This window comes from Calonectris borealis, chromosome 1 (assembly GCF_964195595.1).
Source record: "Calonectris borealis chromosome 1, bCalBor7.hap1.2, whole genome shotgun sequence".
In the NCBI taxonomy this organism is placed as follows: domain Eukaryota; kingdom Metazoa; phylum Chordata; class Aves; order Procellariiformes; family Procellariidae; genus Calonectris; species Calonectris borealis.
Window position 1 is genome coordinate 13,901,615 of NC_134312.1, and position 21,213 is coordinate 13,922,827.

General features: G+C 40.1%; 1 protein-coding gene across 1 annotated transcript in view; it reads left to right on the top strand.

Annotated features, from left to right (window-relative positions):
* GSAP (gamma-secretase activating protein) overlaps window positions 1-21,145 on the top strand; it is a 48,241-nt gene extending 27,096 nt beyond the window's left edge. The window contains exons 19-31 of the mRNA XM_075144621.1: window positions 20-73; window positions 4,021-4,146; window positions 4,566-4,621; window positions 5,042-5,073; window positions 6,733-6,794; window positions 8,417-8,512; window positions 13,041-13,111; window positions 13,640-13,734; window positions 14,859-14,978; window positions 16,187-16,248; window positions 18,237-18,341; window positions 18,491-18,584; window positions 19,628-21,145. Coding sequence (XP_075000722.1) covers window positions 20-73; window positions 4,021-4,146; window positions 4,566-4,621; window positions 5,042-5,073; window positions 6,733-6,794; window positions 8,417-8,512; window positions 13,041-13,111; window positions 13,640-13,734; window positions 14,859-14,978; window positions 16,187-16,248; window positions 18,237-18,341; window positions 18,491-18,584; window positions 19,628-19,728 — 1,074 coding nt within the window. The 3' untranslated portion in view covers window positions 19,729-21,145. The remainder of the gene's footprint in view (window positions 1-19; window positions 74-4,020; window positions 4,147-4,565; window positions 4,622-5,041; window positions 5,074-6,732; window positions 6,795-8,416; window positions 8,513-13,040; window positions 13,112-13,639; window positions 13,735-14,858; window positions 14,979-16,186; window positions 16,249-18,236; window positions 18,342-18,490; window positions 18,585-19,627) is intronic.
* The last annotated feature ends 68 nt before the right edge of the window (window positions 21,146-21,213 follow it).

Genomic DNA, 21,213 nt, shown 5'->3' on the forward strand with positions numbered 1-21,213 from the left:
AATTTGTCTGTATTTATAGATTATCCCTGGAGTAACATGTGCAACAGACATTATTTCTCTACCTGTGTTAGAGGTAAGTTCCAGTATAAAACCACATTTGTATTTGCAGATTAGGAGCTTTTTTTTGTGGGGTGGGGGTGTGCTAAATGCTAATGAAGCAGCGTCCCCACAGCCTTATCCAAACATATCGGTGAACAGAAAATTGCCCTGTTTGAAATGGCTTATGCATTTACTAAAAATATCAGTTATTCAGACTGATGTTTGCTAGCTCAAAGATGTTTTTTTTTTCCCTTTCTGAAGAGACTTCTTCCTTTCAACAGGGAAGATCCTCCAAGAATTAATTCTTGTTAGATTTGGTTGATACCTCTTCATTTTGTGACTTCGTTAGCTGGAGGTAAACTTGGCACAACAGACATGTAGGATTTCAACATATCTCTATGTATCCCCACTTTGAGGGATATTTCTTTGTGCTGCCATTGGTACTACTAATGGTTCATGACCTCTCACTTTGCTTTGTCCAGAGCATCCTGTGATTGCACTGATGTCAGGGCTTTGGCTAGCTAAATCTAGACAAATTCCTGCACAGCCTGGAAAAGGCAGTGAGCTGGATAGGGAGAGCATATGCTGTATGGGTACAAAATTGTACTTTCCATTGAAAAAAACAGGAATGATTCTTCCTGTCTTCCATTTCACTCCCTCAGCTCCAGTTTAGAGAAATACTTGAAATTTTCCTAAGTGTTACCCTACAAAATCTGAAAGAGGCTTTTAATAAGCAGCTTGTTGTGGAGGGCTGATGGGAAGAGTCAGAGCTTGAACACAACAGTACCAGCAACACATGGGAGTAGACCCTGGATACATGACAGTGTTGTTTCATGTAGCACTTTAAAGAAGTGAGAGTCTGTTTCCTCCCCAGTGCTTATAATTAGCTCATAAAGCTTCACCGTTCACAAAATCTTTTAAAATCAGTGAAATTACCCACTGCTCACTCACTCCGCAACAGTGCATCACAGCTGTGCTGCTACAGATTCACATGACTGCTGTCAGGGAATTGGGCTTTGCATGCTTTGCTTGGGAAGGCTGCCCTGAGAGCTGGGACACCTGGGAAAATCAGATCTTGAGAAAATTTGTTGCTAGATAATCCCTGTGATTCACTGAGGTCAAAGTTAGCAGGCCTTTAATTTGTCTGAGATTGAACCTCAAGCCCCTGGGGGCAAATGCCTTTAGCAGCTATACTTCCTGATTGTGGAACTCATTTCCTATTTCTGTCTGAAACCTAAACAGATTGAAAAGGTCAGAGTTGAACTGCAGACAAGTATTTCCTGCTACTTTTGACTGCAAATTGCTCTGACTCTTGAGTGAGGACAAAGATGATAATACACAGGGTAAGGTTTAGTGCTTTGGCTGCTTTGCACCACTGCAGTGACACAAACCCACCATAGCTCGAGTTCAACTGGTCAGTTGGGGTTTCAGTTGGTGTGTGTTGTTGGCATCACAAGTCAGACCCTGGTGACAAATCTGGTCCTACAAGTAGTATTTCTTTTGCAAAGATTTTATGGCATTTCACAGAAACAATGGTGAACTGTTGCTTTGAGAAGCTTTTTGGAGTTCTCAAGCCCATGAATTGTTGAGAGCCTTTGGGAGGGCTATGTCCATATTCACAAAAAAAATTGTGCTATTTGGCTAACAGGTGTATTTTTATCATTAAATTCCTGTTCAGCAAGAGATATTGAGAGAGTCTTTCAGAAAGGGGGAACAGTCAGAGTCCGATTGTCAAAAAGGTTTACATTAGGATTGCAATTAATAAGAGTCTGATTTTTTTTTTTTTTTTCCTTTTTAAACACAGAAACCAAACCTGAAGGGGTGCAAATAGGCTTGACGAGAAGGGGAGAAGGAAGGGGCAGAAGGAAGAAGGGAAGAAAATAGGAGGAGGTCCAGGAGGAGAGATGTGTCGTGCGAGCAGTTGTTAGAGGGATCAGCACAGGAAAAGGCAACCTCTCCCTCATGCTGTGCTGAACCACTGGGGTGAAGAGTGATGTTTTAAGGAGTAGCTGCCTGTGCAGCTACGTAGTTAGTTACACGGCTCTCTGTCTCCCCAGCAGTGAAGGTATTCATAGCACTATAGTTCCCAGGGAGAGCACATGCGCCTCTTAAAGGTCATTGGCACCCTGCATCCTTTCAGAGCGGTATAGCAGAGAGCTCTCTTTGTCTTCAGTTAAAACAATACTACTTATGAAAGGCTTCATGGGAATTTTTCATGGATTGCATACTGGTAAGGCCCTGCTTTGACTTCTGGTAATACAATGTCTTTTAGGTGTTCGTGCTTAGGTATTAAAATCCTGACTCTCTAGAAATGTCTGCAAAATAAACACCACCTAAAACGAAGACGCCTTCTCTTTCTAGACCTTGCCCTGATGATCCTCAAGAAATAACAGATGTAATTAAAATAATCCTTTATTTTAAACTTTTGACTTTTTAATGAGATCTAATACAATGCAGGTTTTCAGTGGTGTCTGCTTTTAATTCTGAAGTCTACCACTTCCTGTTACAGACTCAATGTATGAAAGAAACTTGCTGTCTTGCTTCCCCCCTGCCACACATCAAACAAAATCCAGTGTGGCCTGAATGCAATTTTGCAGTGGTGGTGTTGTCGCAGTTGCATAAATTGGTCACTAGATGATACCCTTACGCTATATTCTTGGTATTTCTCTGATTTCATATTGATAACGTTTAGGCAACATACTGCAGTAGTAGGTTGTAGATCTTGTTAGTTAGCTCCAGCAGGGTGAACATATGGTGCCATATGCACTCCTAGTTTCCAGCTGCTAAATATAACTAACATGAAGCAAAAGGAGATTTATTTTTCTCTGCTGCAGCTACAACAATAAAGCGACAATCAGCACTGGCACAAGAGGAAAGTGGCTGGCAGGATTGAGTCTCTGCAATTTATTTTCCTTGGCAAATTGTAGTTTATAGGAGGAAGTGGTTTTAAAGGCTTCTGATGTTTTCTTCTAAAGTTATTGTCATTGTAGAAAAGTAGGGGGGAGAGAGCAAAATCCAACATGTTAATGCAAGATGGAGGAATATTGTGAACTTAAACTTCTCTTCCTTCAAATGTCACTGCTGTAGTGTCTGTATGGGAAGGTAAATGTATATAAAGGGGGGCAAGAACAGCTAGTACCATCTCTTGTTTTTTAAAACTGCCAGAAAGAATTGCCTTAATCTTATCTCTTCCTCAACAATAATCACATCACTCCCCCTTTATAAACAGTGGCTTCAAATCTTTATATCCAGTCCAAGAACTAGCTCAGGAAACCAGTGTGTGTTTGTTTGGGTTTTTTCCTCCTGTCTGTTCACAGCTGAGTTTAAATTAATTTCAGCATTAGAGTAAAAGGCTTTAGAATTGCTATGGAAATGTTTGGATTTTGTTTCTTTTCTGGGATGAGGCAGTGTTACTTGAGGTTGGCAAATAGATGTTTGCAATGTAAGTATTAATGCAGCTTGAAAGTAGTGGCAGCCTGCAGCTGCTGGGGTCATGGTGGTGTTCCTCTATTTGGAATTCCAGAAACCTGGAATGGGATTTATTTGACCAAATGTAAACATTTACATTTAAGGCTTGCCTAAGGCTCTTTTTACAGTCAGCAGAAGTCTAGACAATACAGCCAGTGTAGTCTGTGGTGCAGTTCTTCCCATCCCAAACATCTGAAATAGGTCAGGTGAATTATGACCTATGAGTACTCATTTCTTCCCAGTGGCTTACGAGGATCCTAAGGTGGCGAAGTATCTGCATTACAAGCACCAAATCTTGACCTCAAGTTTAAGTATGTGCTACCCCTGCCGTCGAATCAAGGAAATAAAAGTACTGGAAAAAAAATAGTGTAACTGCTTTTCTTTAACTTTTTTCATTTAGCTTGTTATGAAGCTACATTAATCACAGTTCTTTCCAATCACTTAGTGGGGAGTGATTAGGTACTTCTTTAAGAGTGCAGCCTGTATTCATGCTTTCCCTGCAATACTTTGCAGTTCCAAAACTCGAAAGGCTTCTGGGAGAAACTCAACTCAAACTTGGAGAGTGTGAAGTATGCAGAGCCACACTTGCATTACCACAATGATGTGCTCAGGAGGGAATGGCGTAACCTTTCAGAAGAGGTAAATATGCATGCATGGAAACAGTCTCCAGAGCTGCCTCTGAAGTGGATGTTTTAAAGCCAAGCATGGAAGAGTTGGCTTTTCTTATTTTGAGGGTAAAGAAATGGGAATCTGATTATGAGAACTGCAAAGACTTGCAGTCATTTTACTTACAAGGTGATTGCCTGTAAGTCTTACTCTGTTAAAATAATGCGAGAAACTAAACAAAAGCAGAGCTTGCACATACCTGTATTGTGTAGGTTAGATGTGTGTGACTGCCTATAAGCATGGGTAGTTGGAAGGTGGGTTGAAGCCCTACTGTGCGTTATTTCCATTCAAAGGGAAAAGGAGCTTCATTTCTCATCTGTGTTTTATCAGGGAGTATTTTAATTGGCCTTCTACTTTGTTCATTTGAGGATTTTTGTTTGTTTACAAACCAGGGAGAGGAGAGAAGAACTACAGCGTATTTGAGGAATATTTTTGAAAATGCCAAAAAGTAGGTACTGCTTTCTATTATATTTGCCCTTTCTTACTCTGTTGAAGTATGTTGAAGGATCTAACATGCCATTTAAATAGTCGGTTAGGTATCTAATTAGATATCTAACTTTAAAGAAGGTTATCCAGATGAAAATCAATTATTGGAATCCTTGTAATCACTACAACATGATCTGAAATATCCAGGCCTCTAGACTTGGGAATTTATGGTAGATGTGAAGAGTTATTCTCATGCAACCTAGACAGATAGAATTTTTTTAATGCTATTTAATATCTTTACTAAACGTAGTCACATGTACAGCTCTTGGTTTTCTTTAGCTGTCTTTGACAGATCAAAGGGTCATTTAAGCTTTTTAATGTCCTTATGAAATCCTTTAGAGTAATGCATATGAAACAAGCTGATTTTTGTTTCAACCCCCAGGGTGCTTTCTCATCTGGACACTTGGGACTCTGGTAAGTAAAACTTGTCTAGATGTAGGCATTAGCTGTAAGGTTTATTAGAATATTTCCATCTAGCTGCTGTTGGCTAAAAATAAATTGCTGTGTGTGTTTTCAGCACTGAAAAGTTTCAGGCATTAAGATGAGCGGTTATTAAATTAGAGGAAAACTTTCTCTCTGATAGTAGTGGTAGGATCATATACTGACTAGGAAACCCTTGAAAATAGATCCTACTTTACACTGGATCTGACAACATAAGCAGTTCTCTGCCTAAAGATTTCTTCAGGATTTTTCTCCTGGAGCATCACTGTCGCCATGTTACTGTTGAGTCTTGTCCACTTATAGCTGCCTTTGCAACTCTAGAACTTGTGTACAGTAGATATGGCTGGTGAAAAATCATGGTGTAGAGAAAGCAGACATGTAATGAATTTCCCTAGGCCAGGAACACTTGAGATTTTGTGATGCTCAGTTCCTCTGTCACAAATAAGTAAAACTGAATTTAGTAGTAAATTATGTTCCTGCTGTTCACACATCAGTGCCTTCTATGTGCCCTGCCACTGTGTGCTGTGAAATGATGCTGATCTAAGTGCTGCTCACTTCTTTTATTACGAAGAATTTTCAGTGCATTCATTTCCGGCCCATAACACCGATCATCTGCACCACTGCTGGTTATTGCTATGGGCTCTGACGTTGAGGGACCTTGTATCAACTTTGCTAGCTAAGGTTCATGTTTTCCAAAGGTGCTCATTGATAAAGAAGTCAGATGTTTAACTGTTACTAGAGAATTTCTAGATAGCTGCCAGCCGGTAACAAGCATCATAGTGTATCTTCCCTGTAGATTTTTCTTCACGTCCTTTAAAATCAAGCAACACAGGTCTTTGTGCTGCTAAGTGGTGGAGTAAATATATTTCAAGGTGAGCAAAGATGGCTGGAAAGAACTTTGTAAAAATTTGGCACTTGGGTCTGTAAAATGTTGACTTGATTTTATGCTACATGATGAAATAGGAGGTTGTTTTTCTTCCTTTGTTAGTAGACAGGAAGCACTGATTAGGAAATACAGGGTATTAAATTTCAGTAGATACTATAACCTCCTTCCATTTAGTTAGAAAAGTTATGTTCTTTTACATAGTGGTCTGCAATTCTGAATAACAGAAGCAGCCAGATCATGGGAGGGAACCAGAAAAGTGGGAGGTGATTCTGTGGAGTATTTACTTTGTGTCTAGCCATTTCCTTGGAAAACATATGTAGCTGTTTTGGCTTGTTTGTTTGCAAATGACAAGTTCCAAATAGCATATGCATTTGCACTGGTGTTACCAGAAGGTTCTCTGAGCCTCTTTGCTCTACTGAATCACCACACTGTGATAACTCTCCCTTAAATATCAAAGAAAAGAGTAATGCAAATGAAGTGTGAAGTGGTGTGACAGGCTTGTGTTCCTCTATGCTCAGTGTTAAGCAGTTGAAGGAGAAGATGGCAGATACAGGGTTATTTTCCATTCCTTGGTTCTCTCTTACGCAGTCCTTGATTCTTCACTATCTTAGTTCTGTAGGTGAGTAGATCAAACCACAACTTCTGTTTGTTTGTGTATGTTTCTAAGTACTTTTGAAGCTGGTTGAAATCTCGTGGTATTTCTATAGCGTCATGTCCTTGAATGATTCTTGCTCTGTTTATTTCAGAGGAAAGGCTAGTACCTCTCTTTCAAGAGGAAGATTATCAGCAGCAATTACTAATGGGACTGGTATGTGCTTTTGTCACAGTGTACACTAGAGGACGCACAACCTCAACAAATGTAAAGAGTAAGCTGATAAGTTCCAGTGCTGAGTAGAAGCTCACTCGAAGTAGCTATGGGACAAACATGGTATTTCCTAAGTTTTAGAGTTCATAGTCATGATACCATATAATTTTAACAGGTCACGATATCATAAGGCACCGGGGAAAAACAGCAATGGAAGGTTGATTTGTCAAAATGCCTTTTGCATACAACTTTTTACTGTTTGCAAGCTTTTGGCGTACAACTTTTTGTTGGCTAGAAACTGTTATTCCATCCTCCTGGAGTTCATCTTAATCTGTCCGTTATTTTTGTGCTACTTTACATCCTTAAAAATGTATAGGTGAATTCCCCATCCACTGCTTTCCTCAAAGAGAAGATCACAGATCTTCTTGCTCATCAGTTTAGCACCTTTTTTACTGTCTCCTTTTCCTTCTGCCTCACTTCTGGGATTGCTGTGGCTGTTCTGAGGTCCCTTCCTCTTTTGCACTGTTTTCACTGATGATCTCCCCAAAGGATCTACCATCCTTATGCTTCTGGGTAATAAATCCTATCTCAAATCCGTACCTATTTTCCCTCTGTCTAAATACACATCTTCACTTAATCTCTTGTTCTCTTAGTATTAAAACCAAATAAAACTCTTCAGCATGCACTGATGCAGCACTGCATCTGTGAAGAGTGTATCAACACCATCCTGTCTGTCCAAATGTAAGGCGCATTTTCATTCTTTTCAGTCTGGTCCCCTTGTTTCCAAGTTCTGCCTCTCGTTCTCTGAAGCTTCTCTACATTCCTTCCCTGCAGTTTATTCAGACAGATCCAAAAAGTAGGTCACTGCTGTCCTTTGTCTGTGCTTTCCTAATACCTATATTGCTGTCCTGACACATTGAGATTAATCTGCTTGTAAACTGCTTGAGACAGAGATTTTATTTGCCTCATTTTTTCTCTGAGCTTTGAAACAAATAACGCTTCATAGTAATTCTCAGCAAAGAACCAGCTTGGACTTGAGTTGCAATCAGAAGCTACGTGAGGTCAGAGAATATTTTTCAGAAAGGAGAGGGTAGGGAGTGGCATGGACTGTATGATAAGAAACATCTAATTTTAAAGACTTCACAATTAATGTTTAACCTGAAGTTGCCATTAATCACTCAGGTTCTCAGATTCTTGGCTACTACCATAAACTGTACTTGTGCTAGTTTTCTCTACCGTAAAATACCTCAGGTTTGTTTGTATGTAATAAATAGTTATGTTCTCAGGATTCAATGTTCGTATTAAAATCCTTCTTTCACCCTGTTCACTTGGCTTGACCCAGAGAGATGTAAGAACTGTAGGCTTTTTCTATTCAATGTCATTGAAAGTTTAATTTAGCACTCATTTTGCTGAATTTGCGCCAAGAAACCATTTTGAGTATTCAGATCTGCTATTGAATTCGGCAAGCTTGTATGGTAGCTTGGGATCTCACTCTGAACTGGAGTTTTGTAACAGGGAAAGTTGTGTTGTGCTAACGCCTATTGATCAGGCCCTGCACCTGATGGAGCTTTTGCATCTTTTTGAAGATGCCATGAGGACACTGAATTGTTGGCTTTTTTTTCTAGATGGTTGCTCAGCTAAAGGATCACCTTATGAGACATCTACAGTATGTAGGAAAAAAGAAGATTGACCAAATAGTTTTGGATTACGTTGCAAACCTGGTTAGTTTGATTTCATAGTCACTATTGTGAGCAAGCATGTATTTGTTGGGGGGGAGGGTCTTGGGTATGTATTGTGTGTATATAGCATATGTTTGGTGGTGGGAGATTATTTTTAAGATGTTTAACCATATTTTGCTGCTTAATATTGTTTATATTGATAAAGGACAAAATAATACTTAAATGATATTAAAAAGACTTGTATTGGTCTCTCAGAATACAGAAGAAACAGTTCCCTTTACAGCTTGTACAGCTTGTACAAACATGGTCTACTCCCAGAAGTGAAAATGTGAACTCATCCTGAAAGTTGAAAGAATGGTCTTCAGATCTACTTTGTTTCCTGTAGAATACATTGCTGCATGTCTTGAATAATGAAAGCACCAAGGGGAAATACAAATTAAGAAAAACTCTCCAATATGGCATGAGAGTAAATCATCACTACTCCTACATACTGACTTCGACGGGCTTTTTGTTTTGCCTAAAGATAATCTATATAAACTACAGTGCAAACTTGCTTTCCAAATTCTTAATTTTCTGTCTTTCATCCTCTTAAGGGAAACTTTAAAAAAAAAAAGCTGTAAAAACTGCAACTGTTGTGCATAGAAATTATTGCACTTGGGTTTGTCTGTCTCAACATCAAGTCCTTTAAGTGCAGAATGCAGAGTCCACAAGAGCTCACATGGAAACTAGTAAATCACGTTCTTTCTCTTTGTGCTAGCCCTGTCACCTGATTCAGCAGAAACTCCCCACCGTGCTGTTTTCTAGGGATAGAAATCTCGGGAAGCTTTCTTGAGGCTACTGGTGCCTGCATCTTTTCTGAAGTCCTGTGCAAATCGGTTGTGATGTTGACGTTACTATGTTCTCTGAACCGCTGAGGTTACTAACTTTTCTATTCAGGCCTCGCTCTATAGCTTGACAAGTTGTTTTACTGGTAATTGGCAGTCTGTTTTCTGTATCTTTATAGGAAGGAAAGAAAAACTAGTGACTGATTAAAACAGAAACAGTACAGCATGAACCAAAGCTTTGTACCTGAAAACAGTGCTGAAAGAAGCAGAAGTGGAGTGTTTGTTCTCCTTTCATTCATTTTCCTGTTATCATTTGTTCATTCTTAATATAAACTAAGATAAAAAAAAAATGAAAACACCTATGCAGCCTTGATCTGCAAGACTAAATTATTGTAGACTAAATCTTAGAATAAAAACAAATCTCAGCCCTCCCCATCAGCAAACTCTCAGGTCTTAGGATTTTTTTTTTTTAACATCACTAAAAGCAAGAATTCTGTCAGCTCAATTTACAGACTTCTAATTCTTGCCAAAACTACTATAAACAAAGATAATATGTCTTTACTTCTGCCCTCTGGCTGGTGCATCTTAAATGCTGTTTGGAAATCTTTAGAAATTATTTCATTGTTAGGCTTGGGTTTCCCCTCATCCTAGTCAGAAACTCTTAAATCTTAAACCTTTCTATATCCTAAATGTTTTGACGTTCTTCAGGGGAATGAATTGTTTTGATTCTTCCAACAGTTTTCTGTAGCATCAGCAGCATGTAGCTGAGCTACTGAAACTAATGAAACAGGAAGAGACTTGAAATTATTTGCTTGTCTGCTTTCATAAAATATTTTTTTATTACATTCAGGAGCAAAGGAGTGGCTGAGAATAGGGCTCCGTGGTGTGTAGCCACTGTATAAATCAATTGCAGCTGAAGTCAAAGTAGCCAAAACATGGGAGCATTAACAGTTTCTCGTAAAACAACAGACTAGTGGCTGGTTGCTGTCGGAGAGCTGTGTGTATTTGTATACAGAGAATTAACCTGGGAAGTGTGAATGAAATGTCTCAGCGGGAATTCCCTTTTGCCAAGGAGGTCTGCAGAGCCTGAGCATGACTGGTTACCAGTTCACATGCCACCTAGCCTGCAGTAATTGTTTGTATGTCCGTCTTCTCTCTCCCCTGCAAGCTCTTTATCTTAGCTTTACCCTGTATCTGTTTCTCTCACTCTTTTCATTTCAGCAGGGCAAGGAAGGGGGGAAATAACTTACAGAAGCAATGCTGCCCTGACAGCAAGTGGAAGAGGAGGCAGAGTGAACAGCCAGCCTGTGGCACAAGAAAGAGACAGACCAGAATAAATTGTTGAAATTTCTCTGAAAGTCATTGCAGTAGCTGCACCTTTTTGACTGATGTCTGTGGCTAGCTATCATCTGATGTGGTCTCAACTGCGGAGGAATAGAAGACAGACACCATTTGGATTTGAGTTTCCTCAGAAAGAGGAAGACTGCCTCGTATCCTCTGCGCAGGAGGGAATCTGGAAGGCAGCAAGACTCTGTCTTACTCCCTTTTCTCCTTTGCTCCTGATTCTTTTCTTTGGCTGCTTCCCTGTCTTTCCTGTAGAAACAGCCACCGGAGCTGAGCGCTTGTGGTTCCAAATGACTTCAGTGAAACTTCAGTCTGCTCAGCACCTTTGCCTGGAAATGTCGGTGTTTCAAGACAGTAAGGTGCTTTGCAAATGTCAGCCTAGGCCCTACTGCCTGCACTGTCTCAGTGTTGATCATGTTTTCTCTCGCTAGTTTAGAGCACTCCAAGGGAAATGGCTTCTGATACTTGCCCAGAAAAACCTCATATTGTACGTCTTTTGTTACTAAATGAAAAATGGCTTTGCCAGGAAGGTATGGGTATAGCTCTTAACTTGGTTCTCCCGGAGACCCGCTGCTAGCCTTGGAGAGGAAGCTGCCTGTACTCCCTCTATAAAACAGATAATGTCATGCACGTTGTCCTGTGTGTTGTATACTGAAAAAAGTTTGAGACATGGTTTCTCTTTCTGTCTGTATTTTCTACGATGTCCATTGTGGTTGATCTCCAGAGTGAGCAGTGCTGTTGGTGAGGGTGTCACGTCACAAGCGTGCACGTATTTAAGATTTAAGTATGTTGTGATAGCTAGGTTGACATTGACTTAAGAAGTTGTTATCTTTCTATACCCTGTGAAAGCCATACAGTTTGCTGTATTGTTAAGCAAAGAATATTGGTTCTGGGGGTATCATACCCATGAAAACAATTTTTGTTGCACAAATAATAAGAGGTGATTCTGGAGTTTGTAAGAAGCTTCCCTTCACCTCAACACTGATCTTCAGATCCAGCTGTAGCTCCCAATGCAGACGCCTTAGCTGCACCCTGTGTGCTGGCCAGAGATGAAAGTAATTCCGGCAGCAGGTGCGGTTCTTGTGACCCTTCTCCTGAAAACTGGAAATCACTCATTTCCTGGAAAACGAGTGGAGAAAACTTGCCATACTCCAGAGAGATTAAACTGGAGCTTTCCACTGCATCCAGAAAGTATGAAGATGGAAAGTATTAGGTGGTTATTCTGCGTCAGGTAGCTGTGCAAGGCTGGATGGAGTGGTGGAGGGAAAAGGTGCTACCTTGTAGAGGTACTTTGGCCATGGTACGGAGGAGAGCACTCAGCAGCATTACTGAAGACGGATATTGCTGTTCCGGCCTTTGCGTATGAACTTCTCCTGTGTGTTCTGTTTCTCTCTTGCTCAGAGCCTGTGACAAGTTAGAGGTTGGAGGGGGCAGAGCCTATGAGAAGAAAAGAGAGTGGGGAAAAGAATTCCTGGATTCTGGCCATCTTTGAGGGGAAAAAGGGTTTGTAACTTCTCGTGACACCTCTCTGCAAAACGGGGGTCACACTTGCTTCCTGAGAGTTTCCTGGGATTGATTGATTAGCGCACTTTGAGGCCCAGAGATAAAAGGCGTAGAGGAAGTGTCTCAATTCTGTTACTGAGATATGGAAGCGGTTACACGTGACAGCCGTGAGGGGCCGGCTGGAGGAAGTTATTTCAACTCTTTCATGTGTGGTTTCTCTCTTTCAGCTGCAGAAGCTTAGAAGGCCCAAGTGAGAACAGGGCTTGTGGCTTTTGCATGCTGATAGTCTGTACTGGAGCTCAGCCTGGAGCACGAAGAAGCAACAATGTGGGCCACGGGATTGTTTTACTTCACTATGGACAAAAAGGAAACTCAATAGAGAAGGAGAGGCATTTGCTTGTCTCATCTTTCCTCCTTGCCAGGACTAGATTTGTGATTCCTCCTGCAGACTTTTTTCAGCAAACTGAGTATTCCGCTGTCTTCGGCATCATCCCAGTTTTGTCTGGGTCCTAGGGACCTTTCCTTGCCCATGCTCAGCCACTTGGAGATGCAGTTTTTGCTTTCATGGCTTTCTCAGATCTTTGAGAATTTGATGCAAGAGGGTGAGATCAGTTGATCCCCAAGAAGCACAATGCGTTAAGATGCTGCATGTTTTGCACAATGCTTTGATGAGCTGGAAGCACTTACTTTAAACTTCTGGAATAAGGCAATTCAGTTACAATTCAAATTTCAATCAGTTTTACATTTTAAGCCCTTAGGAAAAAAAGATAAATACTGAAGTCTTAGTAGGAGTCTCATGATAAGTTTTTAACATAAACTAGTGTGTGAAATGAATGACGGTCAATGGCCTGCTGTACACAGGCTCCTAGAAACATGCAGTCTTTTCTTTTTTGTTTTAGCTGAATCTGGTACATCGAATAATGAAAGAAATTTGGAGGAGATACCAGCTTCATTCCCGCATCTTCTGCTTGTGAGCAAGTCATTTGTTAAAGTTTTCAGCCTGCCTTTTAAAATATGGGGATAATAATTTTGGTCTTCAACAATACTACTCGCTTGAACAGTCAATGCTTACTCTACTGTGAACGTCAATATGACTGTCATGTACTCTTTTTAATGATCCTGCTGGCCCTCTCTAAGCCAACATGAATATTAATCATACAGGCGTTTTTACAGCTGGAGGTGTTGAACACCTATAAAAGCCAGGTCACTTATACCAGCACTCAAAATATTTCACCTGTTGCTGTTGATACCAGGTACTGCGGAGAGACTTGTAAATATGCAGTAGTGGGGGAAGGAGAAAGGGGACACGACAAAGACATTGTGTGTCAACATTTAGATGAACAGCTAATGCTGTTAGGTGACAGACACCTAAGCAAAGAAGATAGCATCCCATGGCAATTCACCATTTAGTGCACATGTAATACAACAAATTGACCGTATCTCCAGGAGAGTGTGGGCATCTCAGGCTCCTAATATGTTGCTACTTTATTAAACACAGTGATGAGAGAGGAAGTACAGGAGAGTTTGCAGTGTTCCACATCATGAGCCGGATTCTGGAAGCTGCAAATGGCATGTGCATGCCTTTACCTCCTGGTAAGTCCTATGTTTTGCTGTTTTAATCATAAGTGAGGAGAGCAATGCTATGAATTCCTCCCAGAAAAGCAGTAGTTGCAGCACGTGTCAAGTTAGCTTTGGCAGTATTGAAATCTATTCAGGACAGTTACAGAGGGGAAGACCCTCCATAAACATGTGCAAGTGAAATGAAACAAAACTGAATAGTTACTAGAAATATAGACAACAAATCAGAGGTTTAGTTGTCTGTTTTCAGCTTCCAGTGGAATGTTTGGGCACAGTTGTAGCTCAGAACTGAGATTTAGACTTCTTTCATTTATATATTTTTCTTCGACAGCTGGACTTTAGTGTCATGGGCTACAAGGAAAAATCCTATCCTGGAGCAAAAAAAGAATGTGTTTTCTCATGCTGTTGCCCTGCTAATATTTTTCAGTTTTATCTTGAAAGGATTACCTCCAGCCCTGATGCAAGAGCTGATCTTGATAGTAGACTTTCATTTCCTAGAGCTTCTCATAATCGCCTAGGGTCTTTTCGAAGCACTTGCTTATTTTTGTTAGGGAAAGACTTAACGCTTTCTGATTCCGTTTGAATCTTTCTAGTTTGTGTTTCCTGAGCTGCTTCAGTCTTTGAAACTGTTTTTGGTATGAGGTTGTCCCTCAAACTTACACTGTGTGGGCGCAAATGCTGCCATGTAATGATGTCACGTGATGCAAGACCATCATCAGGCTGATGTTAAGTGAGAAACTGAAGTCTTAATGCTTGCCTGTGGAATGTGTGGGTGGCAGCCACATACTGAGAGTGGTGAGGCCTCAGTTTTTTATTAATTGGGAGGAAAGGGGGAGATAAAAGATAAATTAATAGCACGATTCAGATATAAGGCAACAGCTTGGAGATGTTTAATGACTGTGTATGACTATAATGACTGTCTTCAGTCCCCTTGGCTTTCCTCTTTCTGATGGGATTGTACTTGACTTAAAGAATGCCTAAATAAGACTACATGACTTTTGATAAACTGATTTCCTCACCAACTAGAAACAGTCAGAAGTTAAGGAGAGTGTTGGCTTTAGCTAGAGTAATGTCAATCTCTAATACAGACTTAGAAAAAAATATATATTGTACCAAGCAAGTTTGTGTCTCTTTCATAGGTTTTCACACTCTGCACTTGGGGCTTGGTGTTCGATGTCTCCCTCTGCACACCCTCCTGCACTATATTGATAATGGAGTCTTGCGTTTGACAGAAACATGTGTCAGGAAATTGCTGAAAGGTACAGAGGGTTTCGTGTGTTTCATTTGTTACCAGCCAGCTAATTGGGAGTGATGTCCTTTCAGCCGTTCAAACTCGGACACAGGATTTACTGTCCGGGAGACTCAGTTCTTCTTCCAGAGTGCTTTTTCAGCGAGGGCTGTAGCTGATGGCATTGCCCAGCTGAAAGGAGAAAATTAGGGCTCAGACTATATGATTGAGTCTTACCGTAGTAGACAAAGAAATACCTGTTTGGGGAGAATTTGAGTTTATAATTTTTCTACTTGGGACTTCTTAGAAAAGTGAATACTGAAGATAGTCATAGAATTTGTTGGGGGATTTCTGTGACTCTATGAAAGTGCACACCTATGTGTAAGGAAGTTAGTCTGCTATCCAGGCCTCAGCTTTTGTTTTAATTATGTTTGGAACAAGATAATCCTAATGCTGGGATTGGCAAATGGCTAGAAACTCAGTACTAGGAAGTAAAAATTCAAAATAAGCAAACAAAAGCCTACCTGACCCAGCATCCCAATATTTTGAGGAATATTGAGATTGTGAACGTCTTCTAAATAGATTGTAAGGTTACCTAAAGGTGGGAGTTAAAATCAGTTCTGTGTGAACCCATATAGTCATCAAGAGGGGCCTAAGGCTTCGGAACGAAATAGGGAATGAGACAAATTGGCAGTTGCAGGCGCAGTTAGCATCACACCCATGTTAACTGCCTTTTCGAGATCAGAAGGGAGGAAGCATAAGTTTCCTGGGATACAGCAGCACCATGGTACAACTCTCCAACAGTAATGCATTTCGTCACAGCTGCAACCACGTTCCCTTGTAACATGCTACTTCTCCAGTGTTCGAGAAAAGGGACACAATATGAGTATTAGTCTGTGCCTGGTCTTGGTAAATAAAACATTATAAATATGGGGAGTTCTACTAAGTCAAAACATGTTTGAATTACTGTATAAATTGTTATATAAAGTGGTGAAGTACATATATATAGAAAAATATTTATATAAACAGTATATAAATAACACTTGTAATAGTCCTTATTTAGAATTAAAATTTTCATTTCATTACAAAGATGATATTTATTCAGAATGTCTTAAGTGAAAGTTGAAAGTTTTAGTTATGCGGTTACCACTAATGGTGGTGGTTTTGTGTTTGGGTTTTTTTTTTTTCCTTTCTCTTCTCCTTTTCTTTTCCCTTCTCTTTCTTTTTTCCTTCCTGTAGATCTGGATGACACTGAGCAGAACGAAAAGCTGAAGCTCAGTATTATCATGAGGCTTCCCGAGGTAACTAATAACTTTGGATGTCATTTCTTGGATTTTGGAATCGATAGGAAGTTCCTCCCTGTGCATAGGATCAAGCCAATGGAAGAGTTAGCTGTGATTCGAACAGGGCACAGATATAACTGAACCTCCGCAGTTTCTCCATCTGGTGCTCGTGACCTGTAGGGTACCCTGACAACTTAAATTATAGATTTGTCCATGGAGTTTCACAGTGTCTGCAGTACCCTGCAGGAATCAAATAGACAAGACTGACACTGTTCTGTTGAGTACTCATCTGCATAAAGCAGATTTTATGGGGTTTAAAGAGTATTTATTTGTGCGTGTGCGTGTTCTATAGCATCCACAAATGCCTTTTTCGCTTGTGACCTCTGCATTTGGTTTTATTCATTTTATCAAATATGTTCAAAAGCTGGTACAGTAAAAGCTGTAAAATCTGATCATATCACAACTCTGTGGCAGGGATTGAATTACAAGATCTCCCTCTCTGAAATATCCCAGCCTCGCTCGTTGGTAAAGTGACTTGTTTAGCCACATGCTGGAACTAATTACTGATGCTCCATTAAAAGTTCCAACAGAATGGGAGCTTGACTTCTCCTTTTCCCCTTTTGTTCGTAGTGCACACCACAGTACTGCAGAGGAAGCACATCTCAGTGAGCAGAGGAAAACCAGGGATCCCCCCTTGGGGAGCGCCTTGCTGTAGAACAGGCTTTTCTCAACATAAGTTGCTTATTGTTTGCTGATTATGGGCTGTTACGTATAGTTCAGATAGCCAGAAGTGCTGCTTTGGTTTTCCTTTTACAAGGGCTTCTTTATTCGGCAGCAGTTTTGAGAAGGGGTAGGGAAAGAGAACTCCACAGGACGTTCTTTGTCCTCTGTATCTCGTTTTGGGCATGGGTTGGTGAGCTGGGGTCAGCGTGGGGCCTCTCTGAGCTGTCAGCCCCAGGCCTGGTGGGTGGGGAACACCATTCCAACCGCGCTTTGACGCGAGGGGCTGAGCTGTGAGTGCTTTAAGGGACACGTACTGCTAGTTACGCACAGTAGGCTCAGTGCCTTATTGTATCTATTTACAGCTTTGGGAAAAAATGCAGAGAATAGTTTGTTTGCCAAAAAGGACACTTCAGGGTGACTTGGACTATTTTGAGCAGGTTGCATTCACTAGATGACTTCAGTTGCATCAGAAGCAAGTATTTAAGCACCGTTGAAACTGTCCAGCGTTTCCTAAATGAACTCTTTCAGTAGTCTGTATTGCAATACAACAGAAAGTGGGGGGGGGGGGGGGGGGGGGGAAGATCTGGATAGGGAAAATAACAGAAGGTGGAGCTAATTTCACAGTGTGTTCGTATTTGTTTGCTTATTGGTTAGGATTGGAAGCTTTCGAACACCTAGGTTTGAATCTCTCTTGCCTTTGGGAATGAGAATCAATGTTATCAATTCCCAGGACGATGTCCTAAATAATGCGATGCAAACTGTGTTCCCAGTATCTCTCCTTGTCGGCATTCTGCTTTTGTAAGATTCCTTAGACTGAGCCTGAGAGAAGCCCTGTTCTGAACGGAGCTTTGAGGAATGGGGCGTCTGTGTTATTCTTTGGAAGAAGAATGGATCTAAAACAGAGAGTCACAGTAAAGGATAAATGGTCATTTTAAGCCTCAATTAATATTTAAGAACACATGCAAAGTGGGACAGAGGTAATGGGACAGACTGATTGATGGAAACTTACTGAGCAGCTCATTGGGTAACTGAGTAGCAAGGTTTTGATTGTTTCCCACGTTTTGGGAGCATATTGTAATCTCTTAGTTACTGGCTATGAAGGGAAGGTTCCGTGGCTAAAAATGATGATGTCTTAGCTTCTGTCATTAGGGTCTGAAAGCAAAGCAGTCTATGTTACAGCCTGGATTTTTTTTCCGTTTTTTTCCTCCTTTTCTCACTCCTAAGTTTCCACTGTCCTGTGTTTATGTTCTCAGGTTTTTGGTTTTTGTTTTTTTGCTTACTAGGCTCTTGGTCAAAAGGTCCGCCAGTTTTGGAATCATCCAATAAATGCTAATTTCATTGCACGGAAATATGTGAAACTTTTGCTTGAGAAGCTGGGGAACAGGCAGGTAAGAGCACATAGGCTGGTTTTTTTTACCTTTTGCTTTGACAGTGTTGAGATTTGTGACCTTTCTGTAGACCATAACACACTAAAGGTAACACTGAAACTTGGTACTGTGCAACTTTGTGAATTAACCTGAAATATTCTCCCTTACAGTGTAGCCGGCTTATCCCTGAGAGACACGCAGTCCCTGTAGAGTTTTTGCCACTGAACTACCTGACTAATATGCTGGCAGAGATAGAAAATCAAGGTAATGTTAATTCTGTACTTTGGAAGACCAGTAATTGTTACCCTTTGATGCTCACGCTCAGCCATATCCTGACTGTATTGACATAACTGAGTTCTAAAACTCCAGTGATGTCTGAACATGTAGGTGTGGTCGTCTTTCTGCTGATGGGAATTGTCGGGGGGCTTCTTCACTGCATATCCTTTCGTCCAAATCCTCTGTGTGTTGAATCCAGTTGGCAAACTTGCATTTTTCAGAACACATGTAGTAAAACGTGGTTCGTGTACAGCGTGGTGGTAGCTGTTATTCTGTGTTCAAATGGGGAGAAGGGCTTGTTCCTTATTTATACAGTACGGTGGCTAAGAGGCAACCAAAATCAGATCTTCCACCTCAGGAAAGAGTACCAAGATCACTAGGTTAGGAGCTGCTCTGAAGTAACAGGCATCTTTTTATTTTAACGCTGTCCCTTTTTTTGAAATTAAATTCAAATTGGTTAGGGTACTTGCTTCATACAGTGAACCTAAGCATCTGAAGATTCTGAATTCCACTGAAAAAGCAAGGTGTGTTAAGGGAAGCATTATACTTTTTAGCGTTACTGGCTATGCCTGTACTAATAAACAAAATAAAGTCAGGATAAGGACCTGAAGGCTAAACCAGGATTGTCCACGTATGGATATCATCCCATTTGGGGAGGAAAAAGAGTTAAATTATATAGAAGCATATGAGAATGTGTCCTGGTCCATTTTATGTACTAGCGCAAACATAGCCACTGTGCTTAAATCTTGTTTTGGATCTCCAGTGTAGAATTAGTATAGAAATCCCTAGCGGCCTCCAGAGATGGTCTGTCGTTTACTTATATCCCACTAACAGGAACGTCTTTGCCACGGATGAGCATCCAAATGACTCCACTGAAAGCTGTAGGTGTTTCGTGTAAATGAAAACACGGGTCCATCTATTACCTTGTCTCTCAGTATTGTAGATGAAAATGTTTGACAGAGTGCAAGACTAAGTGTACCAGCACACCTTCTGATTTTGTAAATACCAACTTTCTCACCATGTTTTTCTAGGTGTGCATCCATATGAAAAACAAGATCATGTTAACGTGAGATTTATAGAGAAAACTGCACTCAAACACACTATGACGCTTTTGGGCCTCAAATATTCCTGAAGTCACATGCTGTTGAAGAAAGCTAACTGTGGTACTCTTACATAAAAGTATTCACATAGAAATGTGCAACCAACTTTTTTTTTTGTGTTTGTTTTAAACTTAAATGTCATGTTGTTTTCCAAATAATCTGCAGTTTTGTGTAGCCACCATTACTGACATAAGCTACTCAAAATATTGTTTGGTGCAATGTATGAAGGCTGAAATCACTGACTTCTAGATAAATCCTAGAGAAATTTGTCTGACATAAACCCAGGTTCCCAATGAAAGATATCTGTGGTTTCATTGTTCCATGCTGAAGTGGTCAAATAAGTAGAACGACAGCAGGTATCAAAACATGCTGTGAAAATTGGTATTAATGTCAATTATTTTAACAAGATAGACAATCCTGAAAAAGGTAGTCCAGTTGTATTGTACAATAACAAGAAACCCGTAACTGTTTACTCATTTAGATTAATAGAAGGATTTCTTGGTGTGTTTATGTAAAGCAGGTAAGAATAACAAACGATGAATTAGTCTGTATATAATGCATCAGTCGTGATGTATTCATTCCTTGTGGTGGTCATGTGTTATCTTACAGTACTTCTGCCTTTGGAGCTGCATTCTAATATATTCAGTTTTGTAATTGGCACAAAATATAATCTTAAAGTGCATGTGACAGGGTTTCGTTTGTTTTTTTAAGATATGTATAATATATTGTAAGCAATACAGGATAAGAAAAAAGTTCTTTAGAAATTTACCTTAACGGTGACTTGGACAGAGTTTTACTTAATTCTTTCCTTACAACTTTTAGTGTTACAGTTCAAACCTCAGCTTCAGAAAGAAATCATGGAGGTTATTTCTCCTTCATTTTCAACCTTTATTTATGTATAACTGAACCAGTGTTGTTTGGTGTTGTTTTTTTTTTTAAGTTCTGAACTGTGACATTAATTAAAAATAGTAATAGTGGTTTGCTATGCAGAAAAAAATCTTAAGTTCTGACATGTAGGACTTCTGCAGTCTTTATTGGGTTTAAAAACAACTCTATCAAGGTTTCAGACTATTAAACTAGTGAAACTCACTGACAATTTGATAGATTTTGGAGGTTTTCAATAGCAACCTCTGGTGTTCTCTCTGAGCAGTTTCCACTGATGCTTCCTGTTCCTAACAAGTGAAATAAAAAGGTCCAGTTCTCAGGAGTGACTCGGCAAGTTCATGGTCGTTCCCTTGTCATTGCCATCAGTGGAGCAAGAGTTTTAGCTTTCTCAGTAGGGAAGGAATATTTTTCTCAATATAATTAAAATTTGTCTGGCAAGCATAAACTCCAATCCCAGACTGCAGAAAACTATGTTGGTGTATTTGTATAAGCGGTGGGGATTTTGTTCGTATTGTATTAATAACGAGAAGATTTTCTATCCTTTTCTTTTTAATGAAATGCATTATAAAATATAATCAGATGCAATAAAACTTCACCTGGAAATAAAATAAGCGCAGTATGATGATCACTCG